Below are 14,989 nucleotides of genomic sequence, written 5' to 3' on the forward strand. Positions count from 1 at the left end.
TTTGATCACTCTTGTGCAACTCGGTCCTTTCTACCGACAACGTTCGTAATGCTGCACCGGGCCTTTTGGCCATCTCATGTGCCTGCGGTCAACTTGAGATGACCATACACAAGGCTACGTTGGAACAATAGACGGGGCAATGTTCCAGAGCATTGTTGTTTTGGGCACATTCCCATTGATGTCAGGAAACTATTTCTTTTCTTTCTGGACTACTTTAATCATAATTAGGCAAATTATCTTGGTCGTTCATTTTCTATTTGGGTTTTATGTTATTTCTCTAGGTTGAATGATTTAGCTGCCTCGGTCTTGTTATTCAGCAGCACTAGGAAGATGAGGCATAGGTATGGTGTAATGGGAAAAGGAGAGCTCTGTGGTCTCTATGCCACATTAAAAATGGATTCATTTACATCTGATTAACCAACAACAACACTGAGTCAGGAGCCACCCTGTAAGAATGTTCCGGGCGTTCCGGTCCCGGAATCATCGCTGAGCGCTCCGCCACCACTGGTGTGAGTCACAAGGGTGTGAGTGGGCATCACTGACGGCATCTGAGCCTCGTCTGCTGTCCTTCAGCGCAGGAATCGGCCATGATCATGACCGCACACCCAGGGGTCTAACTTAAATGCTGCACTCTTAAAACAAATGTGTTGTTTTTAAACACATCTCTGTGTCCAGATAGGGACAACACAGTTTGTGTCGTTTCCTTTTTTTAATTTGTTACACAATGTTTGTTGAAAATAAAGTTTTTTTAACACATGTAAGTGTCCAGATAGGGACAACACATTCATTTTAAGAGTGTGGGCAAAGTGCAAAGTCTAAAGTCTTACTAAAGCTTGATTAATATCTACGCAAAAATCTATTTGCAAATGTATCGTAAAGGCACCAATTACCGGCCCTTTCGTTTGAAAATTCTAAAACAACGATGTTTTTTAATACTTCAAAATAACATTTGATAAATTAACCTTACATTTTTCAGTAGCCATAGTTGTGCAGATTTGAACAAACGGGGCTTTTACTGCCTGAAATATCCGATTTTGTTTACCACGAGTTTAGTGCTGGGCTGGTGGGTGCCTATTTCCAATCTTTCTCACTGCACATCAACGGTTACACCGAGAATTCTCGTCGCAAATCAAAATTCCACTGGAGCTCCAAGCGGATTTGTACACGCAGTCTTACAAGACAATCACTGTTTATTTTTGGAACATAGCTAATTTAGATACACTTGGTGTGGGTGCTTGCGTTTCTTTAAGAATCCGCCGTCTTGGTTTGTATAGAAATGAATATTAAGTGACACGTAAGAGGTTGGAAATATGGGACAGTCGGTAATAGGTGACTGCTATTATCATGAGAAAGACAGCTGTGGGTCAGCTAAAAGTGCCACCTGACGCTGTTAGTTCATGCACAAGAACTTTGCTCATTGGCAGACTTTGAAGGCCCCAATTTAAATGCAGTCTCAGAGAGCGAGGGGGGAATTCATAAGATAGACCAAAAAACATATCGCTCTAGCTAATATGAATAACTACGTCCACACATAAACTATAACAATAACAACGCTAATATCAGTATAGTTAGTCATCTTTATAGATATCGTTGCTGGTGTGATCAGGCATTCGGGGGGGGGGGGGGGGGGGGGGTAATAAGACTTCATGCTGGATCAGGCTGTTCAAATGAGTTTCCATTGCTCAGTGCCTACACTTTAAGATGCAAATAAGAGATCAAGGTCATGAATCCCTCTCCCAGACCAGGCCACATGCTGATAAAATGCACACTTTATTTGGACTGGAAATCATCTGGATATAAAACTCATGAGCACCATTGCATGCAAATAAACAGTGCTAAGCCACTGTTGGTTATGTGTGAAGCATTATGTCTATTTCCCAGTGACTGTACAGTATACTAAGGTAATGGGCTAAAGGTGAACATCTCTGTGCAGTGGAGCTTTCAAGAATGCAAATGCTATGAACACACCAGGATCAGCTAAGCAAACATCCACCCATTCATCATTCATGTTTCTGTTTTTTTACTGGATGCAATTCTACTGCCCTATCTTCTAATCAGATGAGGATAGAAAGGGAAACAACCACACACACACACACACACACACACACACACACACACACAAGCGTGATGAGGACTAGGACTGACTCCATCGACTGATCGAGAACCACACTCAGTGGAGGGAAGATCAAAGGCTGGATAAACACCTGCTGGAGGAGTCTCAGCACTAGGGCTGCAACAACAGAGTACCGAGGCCATGACGTAGCGTTGTCAAGGCAGCAATTTCACTGGATCTAAACGAATCAATCTAACCTAGAAGTCCCCATAGCGGTGGCTTTCTTAATCTATTTAAATAATTTTAAGTTTCCAAGACGTTTGTATATATTTTATATATTTACACTGTAGGAATCACATACTACAACACTTCACTTTGCCACACTTCGGTACTCTATTGAACATTCTAACATAACATTCCATTCCGCAATAATTGAAGGTTCTAAAATTCTATGTTGAATTCAATGAACCCAGATATTCTTTAGAACATTCATTTTCCAACATTCCTTTAATCAAAAAATCCAGATTATTGCCTCTTCAGGTTGAATATTTTCTGGTTTATGACCGTAAACTGAATATCTTTGGCGTGTGCACAAAAGCCATTTGAGGACCTCAGCTTGGATCGACATTTTGTCCACCATTATCTGACACTGACCAAACAACTAATCGATTAATCGTGAAAATGGGGGAAATGGTGCAGAAGTGTGGTGGATAAGAAGCTGGGTCTGCATGCAGGCAAGTAAACCCTAAAAGGTCGTGACTAGTGCGTTTGATTCCCATCTGCCGGGAGATATAGCGTTTTGGAATCAAACGCTTCATATGTTTATTATTATTATGTTTAAATTCTATTCAGTCTATTAATAATATTAATATTTTTAGGCTATTCGAATTTACGATAAGCTTCTCATTTTCAGATAGATAGATAGATAGATAGATAGCACAGGCTAAAGATAAGCTTTGGAGATGGCTGCATTTTTGCAATAGCCTCCAATATGAGCCAAAGATGAACCCTACTAAACATCCTTTATTTGAGGCATTTTTTTTTCAGTCATGGTTAAAAGCCTGGAGCAAGCTGTAGGCTCCTGCATTCTCTTCCTGACAAAACCAACACAAGCACCAACACAAGCACAGCACACACACGTATCAAAAGAGCCATGCACCAACACAAGCACAGCACACACGTATCTGTGGGAGCACAGCACAGCACAGCACAGCACATGTATCTGTGGGAGAATAGCATAGCACAGCACAGCACAGATACAGCGGGGGAAAATAAGTATTGAACACATCAAAATATTTTTCAGTATACTTCAAGTATACTTCCAGTGAGGCTATTTGCATGAAATCTTCAATACTTTTTCCCTGTGCCATTCCACTTTTTAACTCATAACTCTACTTAGGGACATTAATGTTTGGATTTTTTAATATGTGTGGATTACCTTAATTAATACTAATGTCTGTAGAAAATTCCATGCGAATAGCCTCACTGGAAGTATACTTACTGAAAAAAATGTTGACATGTTCAATACTTATTTCCCCCGCTGTATCTGTGGGAGCACGTGGGAGCACCGCACAGCACAGCACAGCACAGATATCTGTTGGAGCACAGCACAGCACAGCACAGCACAGCACAGCACAGCACAGCACAGCACAGCACAGCGCACGTATCTGTGGGGGCACAGCATAACACAGCACAGCACAGCACACATATCTGTGAGAGCACAGCACAGCACAGCACAGCACAGCACAGCACAGCACAGCACAGCACAGCACACGTATCTGTAGGAGCACAGCACAGCACAGCACAGCACAGCACACGTATCTGTGAGAGCACAGCCCAGCACAGCACAGCACAGCACAGCACACATATCTGTGAGAGCACAGCACAGCACAGCACAGCACAGCACAGCACAGCACAGCACAGCACACGTATCTGTAGGAGCACAGCACAGCACAGGACAGCACAGCACAGCACAGCACAGGTATCTGTAGGAGCACAGCACAGCACAGCACAGCACAGCACAGCACAGGTATCTGTGGGAGCACAGCACAGCACAGCACAGCACAGCACAGCACAGCACACATATCTGTGGGAGCACAGCACAGCACAGCACAGCACACATATCTGTGAGAGCACAGCACAGCACACATATCTGTGGGAGCACAGCACAGCACAGCACACATATCTGTGAGAGCACAGCACAGCACAGCACAGCACAGCACAGCACACGTATCTGTGGGAGCACAGCACAGCACACGTATCTGTGGGAGCACAGCACAGCACAGGTATCTGTAGGAGCACAGCACAGCACAGCACAGCACAGGTATCTGTGGGAGCACAGCACAGCACACATATCTGTGAGAGCAGAGCACAGCACAGCACAGCACAGGTATCTGTGGGAGCACAGCACAGCACACATATCTGTGAGAGCAGAGCACAGCACAGCACAGCACAGCACAGCACAGCACAGCACAGCACAGCACACGTATCTGTGGGAGCACAGCACAGCACAGCACAGCACAGCACAGCACAGCACAGCACAGCACAGCACACATATCTGTGGGAGCACAGCACAGTACACATATCTGTGGGAGCAGCACAGCACAGCAAATAATTTCTTTTTCGCCGTAGACTGCTGTTCAAATCTTTTTGAAAGATAGGTCCCATGGAGGCAAACGGAAGGGGCGGGACTTCGCCACTCTATAGAATGTCAGCACATATCAAGGACAGTTAGACAGACAAAAACACAAGCACAAGGACGGTAGGAGGTCTGCTGAAATACATGGAGTAGAGGCAAATGCACTGCACAGAGCAGGGGCAAAGCAAGGGCAACTCGAGTAGAGGCAAATGCACTGCACAGAGCAGGGGCAAAGCAAGGGCAACTCGAGCAATGGAGATCTACAGGAACAGGACAGGACTAAGCAGGTGATCAAGTGTCTGTGAACTTTCAGAAGTAGTTTATGACTTTCTTGCCATCTCAGTCCCCTAATCTAAACTTCATAGAAAAACCGTGGGGTGAGTCACAAGAGGACAATGTGGACCTAGGAATCTGGACGATCTGGGGAGATTTTGTAAGGACTTTAATCTTAAGTGTTAAAACCCTTGCTTTGTATTCTCCGACTTTATAGGATGTCACAGGAGAATTTACAAGCTGTTTTATTTGCAAAAGGGAGGCTTAAGAAGGTATTACAGGTAGGGGTAGTAGAATACTTCAGCTTCTGGGTGCTGATAGTATATTTTTACTACCATATTTCTCTTGAGACTCAATCAGGACGATGCAAGATCAGGATCCAGCTTTATTCTTTTCAATGAGGGGCCAGTGCCCCTCAAGGGAGAAAAGTACATGTTTGTGTCAGCCCATCATGGATTTCACCAGATTCTCAGTATTATCTGACTTCTCTGACTATACAGAAACAGTCTACTAACTTTATATTACAAACAAAAGAAGGAGTGACCTCTAGGTCCAACCTAGTTTGAATATGCAATAGAAAGGGAGGATGAGGATTAGGCCTTCATCAGGTCTGGTCAGCTTCTATTGTCTTTTCATTAAAACTACCCCCTTTCCTGGGAAGTCCTTGAGAGGCCTGGACACATGCTGTTCTATAAACATTAACATTCCACACCTATCTGAAGAACATGAGGAGAGATATCATATATCAGAAATATCACTTATAGAATGTTCCAAACATTCTCACAATCAAATCATTACAATCCTTGTACTGAGACTATTACAATGATACCAAACATGAATACATTTACAGTTAATAACACAAACATATAATTCCGCTAAAGTTAACTATAAGGTCTTTGTTTAACCCAAAGACAGAACAGAGGAGATTGACAGATGGTAGGAGCCAGTTGGGAGCATTTCACACCTACATCTGCATTGAGAAAGAGAATACCCTCTAAATGTAAATGTGGCTAAGCCTCCACCAAGTCTGGGGCAAGAAACGGTCATACAAAATTATTTCCTTCAGTGCATTACAGATGGCTACAAATGATCATGACCATGAGGATTGACTGATCCTTCAGCTTGAAAATGGCAAAGCAAGGGCAACTCGAGCAATGGAGATCTACAGGAACAGGACAGGACTAAGCAGGTGATCAAGTGTGCAGCATGGACACCACAAAATATGCTGACCTGGGAATCAAAGCTACTCTGTGCCTTTAGTCTAAAGCTGCTTCAAAGCTTTCTATATATATATATATATATATATATATATATATATATATATATATATATATATTAGAATACTTCAGCTTCTGGGTGCATTACAGATGGATACAAATGATCATGACCATGATCATGACCACTTCAGCTTGAAAATGGCCAACCCACATAGACAACATACTTTTGCATCCACCAAGAGCCCATGTCGGACGCCATTTTTAACGATGGTGGGGGCCAACTTGGATGCTAACTGGCTGAAGCCGACCCTCCAAATCATGACCCTGGTGATCTCTCGGACTTTAAAGTCGGAGCTGAAGTTCGACCTCCGGGTTTGTCTGAAATGCAGTCTAATCTTAAGTGCTTCTCACAGGTGCTGGGGTGCTGGGGAGTTCAGAGGGAAACCTGCAGCACTGCTGTTTGTGCACAACTCCCCCCACATGAAATATCAAGAGTGGCCTTGACATGCAGACACACACACACAAACACAAATTTATCAACTCAGTGGTGCATGCACGCCATGCGCACACACACACACACACACACACACACACATACACACACACCCACAGCCAGACACACATGTACACATGGCCCACAAACCAAGATAAACAGACACACAAACACGATTTTAGATACAACACAAAATACACAAACACAGATTGTCAGAACGACAGTTAGACACACACACACAAATTCACACTGTGTGTATGTGTGCGTGTTTGTGTGTGTGTGTGTGTGTGTGTGTGTGTGTGTGTGTGTGTGTGTGTGTGTGTGTGTGTGTGTGTGTGTGTGTGTGTGTGTGAGTAAACAGCAGGAATATGTGGGCTGGTGGCATGACACTGCTGAGACCTGCATTCTTAGCGAAGAGGAAAAACATAACCTACAGTTATGCATGCACACACCCATAAACACACATACACACGTACACACACACAGACACACTTACACACGTACACACACACTCTCTTTGGCTTCAACCCAGCACAGGTTCGAGGGGTTCCAAGGGCGTTGACAAAACCAATAAAGGCATCTAAAGCATCCTGTTATCAACAATCTCCTGTTTAATATGTTCCACATTCATTTGAGCCACAAACCAAATGAAGCCACTCTGTCCCCTTCATTTTCTCTCACAGCACTTGAACTGAGCTCCAATTCTTCTCCAGGGCTTACCAGATAAGTTCGTTTTTGCAAGAAAAACAAGAAGTTCCTCAGTGGATGCAAAGGGGGGGGGGGGGGGGGGGGGGAGGGTGGTATCTGAGTCAGTCAACATTGAACAATATCTGGCAGACCTCAAGGCCAAGCACAGACCGTGTTTCAAAAACAGCTACAGGGAAACGAAAATCCTTGCCAACACTTGGGTCACAGTGGATGGTCACAACTCTAGGGCGTGTGCACAGTGTGCATCAACGCATGACTGGGTGTTCAATTCCAGGAGAAAAAAAAAAAAAAAAAAGCTACGACGCTATAATTAATGTAGCGAATGATTCACCATCTAGTTCTTTTAAAACTAGTTTTGGCCTGCGTGGTTAAAATTCAATTCCTGTTCCATTCCATTTTATTTTAAAAGCTCTTAAACTATTGAAATAGTCCACAGTGCAGACAATGGTGACGGGCAAGAAAACTACCTTTAACAGACAAACAAACAAAAATGAGTAATAAAGACTTGGTTGGTGGGGTTGCTAGCCACAGCTTGCTGCGTGGTCTGATGTACTGGGATAGGCATGATGGTGGAGGTGGAGGTCTGACTCACTTGCATGAGTTTCCTGGACAGCTCGTTGGTGAGGAACTCCTCCTCCTTCTCATAGTTGACCGCGAGCGTCTCCTTCTCCTTCTGAAGGGCCTGGATCTTCTTGAAGAGTGTGTTGCTGATGAACTCTTCTTCCTGCTCCGCACGAGCTTGCTGCAGATTTGAGATGGGGGGGGGGGGGGGGGGGTGGCAGCACAGAAGCCAACAGTGATGAGCAGTGAGCAGTGACAAACACAGACACACACAGCTGTACACTCAATTACAAAAGGACTCTGACACTCATTAACACTCTACCTCTGTCACACGCACATAAATAAGCAGACACAAGCATAAACAGACACACACGCACAAAAACCCACATCGGGACACACACACACACACACACACACAGCATCTATTGTCTACAATTGAAACAAGAAGCGCTTTGCCAGACGGGCATCAGGACTGGCTTCCTGCTCATCTGAAACTTATTGACAGGGAATCACTCCTTCATCCCTCGGTGGCAGTCCCAGCTGGGGCACTGTTGGCAACGGCAACGACGACGGCCAGTGCTCCAAAATGGAGCAGCACACACCTTAAGCAAACCTGGAACACCTAATCCAGGCCCGGGGTTATCAGTGTTGGGACCCTGGAGGCAGGATACACTTCTCTTTGTTTGCTCTCGGGAGCTGCTCTGGGCTCGCTCGTGCTTCTACACCTGAGATCAGGTCAAGATGGAGGCCATCCGAGAGGGTTGGTCAAATATTCATGGGCAGACTCCGTCCGCTCGGGGCTCTCGCTCGAGGCCGAACGCGGGGGCGGCGCGTGTCAGGAGTTCACTGAGGGCACTCACTTTGTGGTCGGCCCCAGATGGACAGCAACTGGCCAAGTCAAACAGAATGAACAATGCCAGAGGAGCCCAGCTGGAGCTGAAGGAGTGCCCACTCGATGGTGGTCGTCCAACTGGCCGACTCAAATAGGCTCAGTTCTTGACAAACAACACAAAAATACGCCTTCAGTGACGCAGCACTGTTGGGTTTATCGCTTGCTTATCTGGTCCGAAGAATCTAGGCCAAGGACAGTTTCTTCAGAGCGCAGGAGAGAGGTGCCGATAGAAGATTCTGAGGAGGCAGACAGGAACTTGCTAGAGTCTAGGTGTTTAAGATTAAAAGGTTGTAATACAGCCTTTTGGGTTTACGCTTTTGATTTCTTCATGTTTGTAAGAAGTATTATTCAGTCCCAACTATATATTGTAGGGGAAGCTTCATTCGGATGTTTTTTGCAGTGACAAACTAAAACCACTGCTTACAAATGGGGTGGGATACCAAAATGAAATCCATACAAGGATGAATAACAGTCACCAGACTGGGTAGGAGGCTATGTCGTCAATCACTGGGCATTGTGCAACATCAAGGAAGTGCGACATTCACTTTGAAGGAAAAAAAAAAAAAAAGTCCAGCAGATTTCTTTGGAAGAAAAAAAGAAAAAAAAAAAGATTCTGCACTTACTAGGCCTAGTATGCCAAACCTGCCTAGTCCAGTAAGGTGTCATGCACGGGGGCGTGCAACCCTGCCCAGAAAGTATTATGGTATTTGTCTGCATGCTTTATGCATTATAAATTGACGTAACAATGTTTATATCACCAAGTTTGACCATGAGCTGTGTCTACCATTTCCACAACAAAGACGATGTTGCATAACTCGTTCTTCAGAGGACCTCTGCTGACGCCTAAATAATGAAAGAAATGTGATCCATTCCCGAGGACACTGCGGCATGTTGCTAGAAACCCCTAAGTTTTGTTAGCAAGCTAGCAGTTTGACTGAGCACGTTGCCCATTGTCCCGTGAATGCGATGACAAACCTGGCCAGAAGAACAAGCTGTCTTTCTTGAGACATGCACGGTAGCTAAAAAATGCCAATACCAAACACGCTAATCGAAACACGTCAACTACTATGCCTAGCCTACTTACATTTAATGTAGATTTAATCCATGTGATTTACAACAGTTAAGGTGACATCATGTAGTCTAGAACCACAGCAAACCTGATGGCCTTTCAAGTCAGAAGTGTCATTCATTGATAGCTCACAATTTGCTAGCTAGCTAATAACCCATTATCTGGAGAGGTAGCATGCACAACTAATAATGTTAAGCGATGACTGAGTTATGAATTTATGGGCATTATCAGCTACTTGCACGGGATATCAACAAACACAGTAAGCTACATAAAAGTATCAATCAAGCATTAGAGTAAACGAGCTGAAAGGCTAGCAGCTACTCGGACAACTTCGAATCACAGCCAACGTTAGCTAGCACCAACTGGTGACAGTTTTCATGTCAATGCTCTCCATCCTGATCGTAGTAGACAGTCATCATACAGCCTATTCGTTTTTGGGTAAGTTCGTTTTATATCAGTCACAGCTGAAACACCCTCATGAATAGGCTTAATGTTACAGACTGGCTGTCTTGGAGAACATAACTTAGAGCTCACCTTATGACAACTGACATCAATTAGCAAGTAACATTAACATTAACGTTAGCTATCACAACAAGGTACTTCAGTGGGAGATATCATGGCAGGACATTGACACATCCACATGTGGATATACTTTGTTTCATGTGTATTATGGCAGCACACCAATCATGTCATACAAAAGCAGATTTCTAACGTCGCTATTCACTGTTTCCAATTCAGCTATTAGCTAGTACAATGCAACTAGCGTAGAGTTAGCTAACGTTACTCACAATAGTGACGCTAGCTTTCCGCAGGTCTTGGTTCTCCTCTTGGAGGGCTTTGCATTTCAGTTTGAACGTTTCCAGCTCTATTTTAAGTACTTTGTTTTCCTGCTGCAGCGAAGCGAGTCGATTTGTTAGTTCTTCCAGACGAAATGGAGATATCACGACGCCAGGTTTGTTGGAAGATGAGGACGAGGGACATTGTGGGGTGGCAGCGCTGCTGCCCGCTCCATCAGTGTCACTTTCGCTAGCACTGTCCGCCATGTTCACCGCGCGGTTGAGGCAGCGCAATGATTCATGTTTGGAGAGTGGTTGAGAAGTGAGCCGCATTCAATACTGCGACCGCCTTTGATTACCTTTGAAACTACAAACTTGTTACACAGCGACATCTTGCGACATGAAAGTGTACACACATCTAGTATAATTAATTTAGAATAACGAAATTAGGCCTACTGTACATGACAATAAAATAGCCCTAAGTATTTTCTACTTCTTTATTTTTCTGAGTATAAAGCTTTAGGAATATACAATAGCCTTTTTTGAGACCACCAGCTACACTATTGTCAATGTGTTCAAGACCAACTGATTTCAAATGCCATACAATAAGTTATCCAACTTCAAACATTGTTACTCTAAAAAGTCTAAAACAAAACAAGACAACATTTGGGTTTAAACACAATTTATTTTATGCTTAAATAATTAATTAGATCATCCAGTGTATGTTTTCTTCTTGCCATACAGTATGTTACCAGATCTATAATCAATGAATGCCGTTGGTGCCTGTCATACGAACTGATCTCATCAGAAATAAAATTTCACAAAAACCCAAATAAAAATGCCCCTTTTGAACCACAGCAGCTTTCTTTCTTTTAAAAAAAAATCTAGTAATACACTGCTTGAATGATCACAGATGATTGGCTGTGGAAGATTTCTACATCCTTCAGCCAATACAGATGATAACAGTTAAAACGTTTACAGCGTGCCGGTCTACATGATACATTCGGGTTGTTATTTAGGCCCATTCGTTTTCCCAGAATCCCTTGCTCCTCACAGGAGTCGCTGTGTCATCAAGAGGCATGAACTGAGGTATTCCCATTCGCATCCATTTATTCAAATCCTTAAAATTCTCCGTCATGCTCTGTAGCATCTTTTCCCTCTCTCATACAAAACAGTTGTAAGTGATAGATATGGCAGAATTGTGGACACACAGACAGCACACCTTGCCTCCTTCCACGTACGTCACAATGCAGTGTTTGCAATTTAGAAAAAAAAAAAAAAAAAAAAAAACATAATTTGAATAATGTGAATCACATGCATCAAAATATTAGTACTCTGAGAAAGTATTGTGAGAAGCACTCTAGGGCTGTTCCCATGTTTAGATGTGTTGTGTGAAGAGTAAGTGCAGTGTTATTGAAAGAAACGCTCGCTGTTAAAATCAAGTTAGCTCTTTTTTTTGTGTCATTTACAAACTTTTTTTTTTCTCAATTTGCTAACAATATTACAAGTCAGACCCAAGCCTTTCCTTAATCGTTGGAATCAATGTTGGCAATTCATTTCATGTCATCATATCTGAAAAGGACTCCAGACAGTGCATCAACAATTTGTAAGCTACTTTTTTCTTCTTTTTTTTTTCTTCAAAAGAATTTATACAGTGTAATTTATATACAAGAAAATCCCAAAAGAAAACAAAACAAAAAACAAAAAAACAAATCCAACAGCATTATACATCCCGACATCATGGGTCCAAGAGGATCAACGTAAGGCGAGTGTTGAAGGTGATTTAGTGCTCCTCCCACTGTCTCTGTCTCATAGGTATACTGCTTAAAGTTGTGCCATCTTTGGTCACGGAAAATTGCTTTGGGGGGTATGGGGGGTGGGTAATGCCTTGTGGAGGTTTTCGATGCATCGTACCAGTGTGTGGGGCTCTAGTAGCTGGGGTAGGCCTTAACCGTCAGCCTTCAGCTACCTACCTACATGTCCTGGACTGGATGCTTTGTATAGTTGACAGAAACAGATGAGTCTTTTTCTTTTTTTTTTTGTCATGCTCATGCGGAAAAAAATGTAAGAACTCAGAAGACATCTTTCTTGCTGAAATCCATGCGTTTGGATGTGAGAAGCTGTAGACTCGTGTCCCCCCCCATCAGCTGATTTCCAGTGATTCCCCTTCCAGGAAAAAGAATTATGAGACGATTTCAAATCTGAAACACGAAAAACAAATGCAACATTTAATGCATCAGTGGAACAACAATCAACAGATATGTAAACACATCAAATGTAACTTAGTGTAGACTATTGTCATAGTCTGCTAACACACAATGCTCTAAATCTGTGGCCTGTAAGATATACACAAGCAATTCTTTGAAGAAAGCTGTAAAAAATAACTTTTAAGAAACAAGTTTAACTTCCATAAATGGGAATTCCTCAACTGAACATTTTATTCAGTCTATTTCCTTAGCGTAATGCTACTAAAACAGCTTAACATCTCTTAAATAAAAAGAAAGATTTTAATCAGACAGACACACAAACAAAAAAACTGCCAGGTCCAGAAAATAGTTTGGAGATAGTGGGCCACAGTACTGATGCCCAGGGAACAATACACCGGCGCTATCCAGCAGCGTCTGCATATTATCTGTACTGGTGGATCTCTTTTGTGGCAAGAGAAAAACAAAAACTGCAAAAGTGCAGCTTTCTTTTGTGCTCTGTTGAACACATAGATATAGGCTTGGCTAATGGCTGGTGGCTCGAGTCACAAAAGCATTCCAGCCATGCTTTCGATGTTTTGGGGTTAGATTTTTTCTTCCACGGTGAGCTGGGGGGGGGCGACTCTCCAGGGGGTGTGGGACGAGGACGAGGAGAAAATATGCCCCGTACCATTGTGGCGCTTTTTGACGGTTATGAGTGGGGTGTGGGACGAGGACGTACCATTGTGGCGCTTTTTGACGGTTATGAGTGGGGTGTGGGACGAGGACGTACCATTGTGGCACTTTTTGACGGTTATGAGTGGGGTGTGGGACGAGGACGTACCATTGTGGCGCTTTTTGACGGTTATGAGTGGGGTGTGGGACGAGGACGTACCATTGTGGCGCTTTTTGACGGTTATGAGTGGGGTGTGGGACGAGGACGTACCATTGTGGCGCTTTTTGACGGTTATGATTGACGGTTATGATTGACCCTTTTTCTCTTGCTGTCGCTCTCCTTTCTTCTTCTTTCCCTTGGCTCCGTCTCCCGACTGCAAAACATTAAACAAAATGGCGTTAGAGACTCAGTACACTGGCATGCGTGCCTAGGAGAAGGGAGCCGTAGGACTGCATCTTGGAGGCGCTTGATGTCCTCTATAGGCATGCTGAAAGCGAGGAGAACACTCACTGGCCTCTCCATTTGGAGAGATTCGAGAGTGCCACTTCAATCAAATCACAGCAAAACACACCAAACCATTCCAACGACTTAGGACAGACTCGCTATTTTAGAGAGATCAGGTAAGAACATACACCACTCAGGAAATCAAGCATCGGCAGGTGTCTCTGGTAACAAACACACACAAACACACACACACACACACACACACACACACACACACACAGACACACAACACGGCAAACCATTCCAACGACATAGGATAGACTCGCTATCCTAGAGAGATCAGGTGAGAACACACACCACTCAGGAAATCAAGCATTGGCAGATGTCTCTGGTATATGTCACACACGCACACACACACACACACACAGACACACAGACACACACACACACAAGGGCCTTTAGGAGACAAAGAGAGGAAGGAACACAAATCTAAGGCAACAGACATCCAATCTCACAGTTAAAGAAATCAGCCTCCAATTAAACGTTCCAATAAAAGCATGTGTGCATTCACAGGCGAGGCAAACTCTCTTACTGGGAAAGCAAACCCTTCAGACGCCCCTCAGCCACAGCACAGTCACATACCAAAGGGAATCTGTGACTCTGAACGGCCAACCCAACCCAACCCCCAAAACACACAGCACTCCACACCAGCGGCACATCGTGCGGAGCGAGCCCGACCTCAGTGCGCTCTCTCTGGGGCGCGGGTGCAGGCGCCCTGGCCTGCTCCTCCTCCTCCTGGTGCTCGGCCTTAGGGCCCTGACGACCTTTGCCCCGCTTGCGTCGGCTCTTGCCCCTCTCTTCAGTGGGAGCAGAGCGCCGGACGACCTTGCGGATGACCTGTAGATGGTGATGAGGGCAGGGGGTGATGATCGAATCCAAGACGTTTTGGTTCTCCAAACTAGTTTTTGTTTTCCATTTGTCTTATTATAAGTAAAGCTAATGGATT

At 44.0% G+C, this 14,989-nt stretch overlaps 2 protein-coding genes across 2 annotated transcripts in view; both read right to left on the bottom strand.

Moving 5' to 3' along the window:
* The window catches only part of ccdc6b (coiled-coil domain containing 6b), a 31,552-nt gene extending 20,546 nt beyond the window's left edge, over nucleotides 1-11,006 (bottom strand). The window contains exons 1-2 of the mRNA XM_042083453.1: nucleotides 10,693-11,006; nucleotides 7,975-8,124 (exon numbers count right to left, since the gene is read on the bottom strand). Coding sequence (XP_041939387.1) covers nucleotides 7,975-8,124; nucleotides 10,693-10,947 — 405 coding nt within the window. The 5' untranslated portion in view covers nucleotides 10,948-11,006. The remainder of the gene's footprint in view (nucleotides 1-7,974; nucleotides 8,125-10,692) is intronic.
* Nucleotides 11,007-11,345: 339 nt separating this feature from the next.
* ank3b (ankyrin 3b) overlaps nucleotides 11,346-14,989 on the bottom strand; it is a 132,431-nt gene continuing 128,787 nt past the window's right edge. The window contains 3 exon segments of the mRNA XM_042083966.1: nucleotides 11,346-12,881; nucleotides 13,810-13,912; nucleotides 14,722-14,880. Of these exon segments, the coding sequence (XP_041939900.1) occupies nucleotides 13,844-13,912; nucleotides 14,722-14,880 (228 nt within the window). The 3' untranslated portion in view covers nucleotides 11,346-12,881; nucleotides 13,810-13,843.

This window comes from Alosa sapidissima, chromosome 24, assembly GCF_018492685.1.
Source record: "Alosa sapidissima isolate fAloSap1 chromosome 24, fAloSap1.pri, whole genome shotgun sequence".
NCBI lineage: Eukaryota > Metazoa > Chordata > Actinopteri > Clupeiformes > Clupeidae > Alosa > Alosa sapidissima.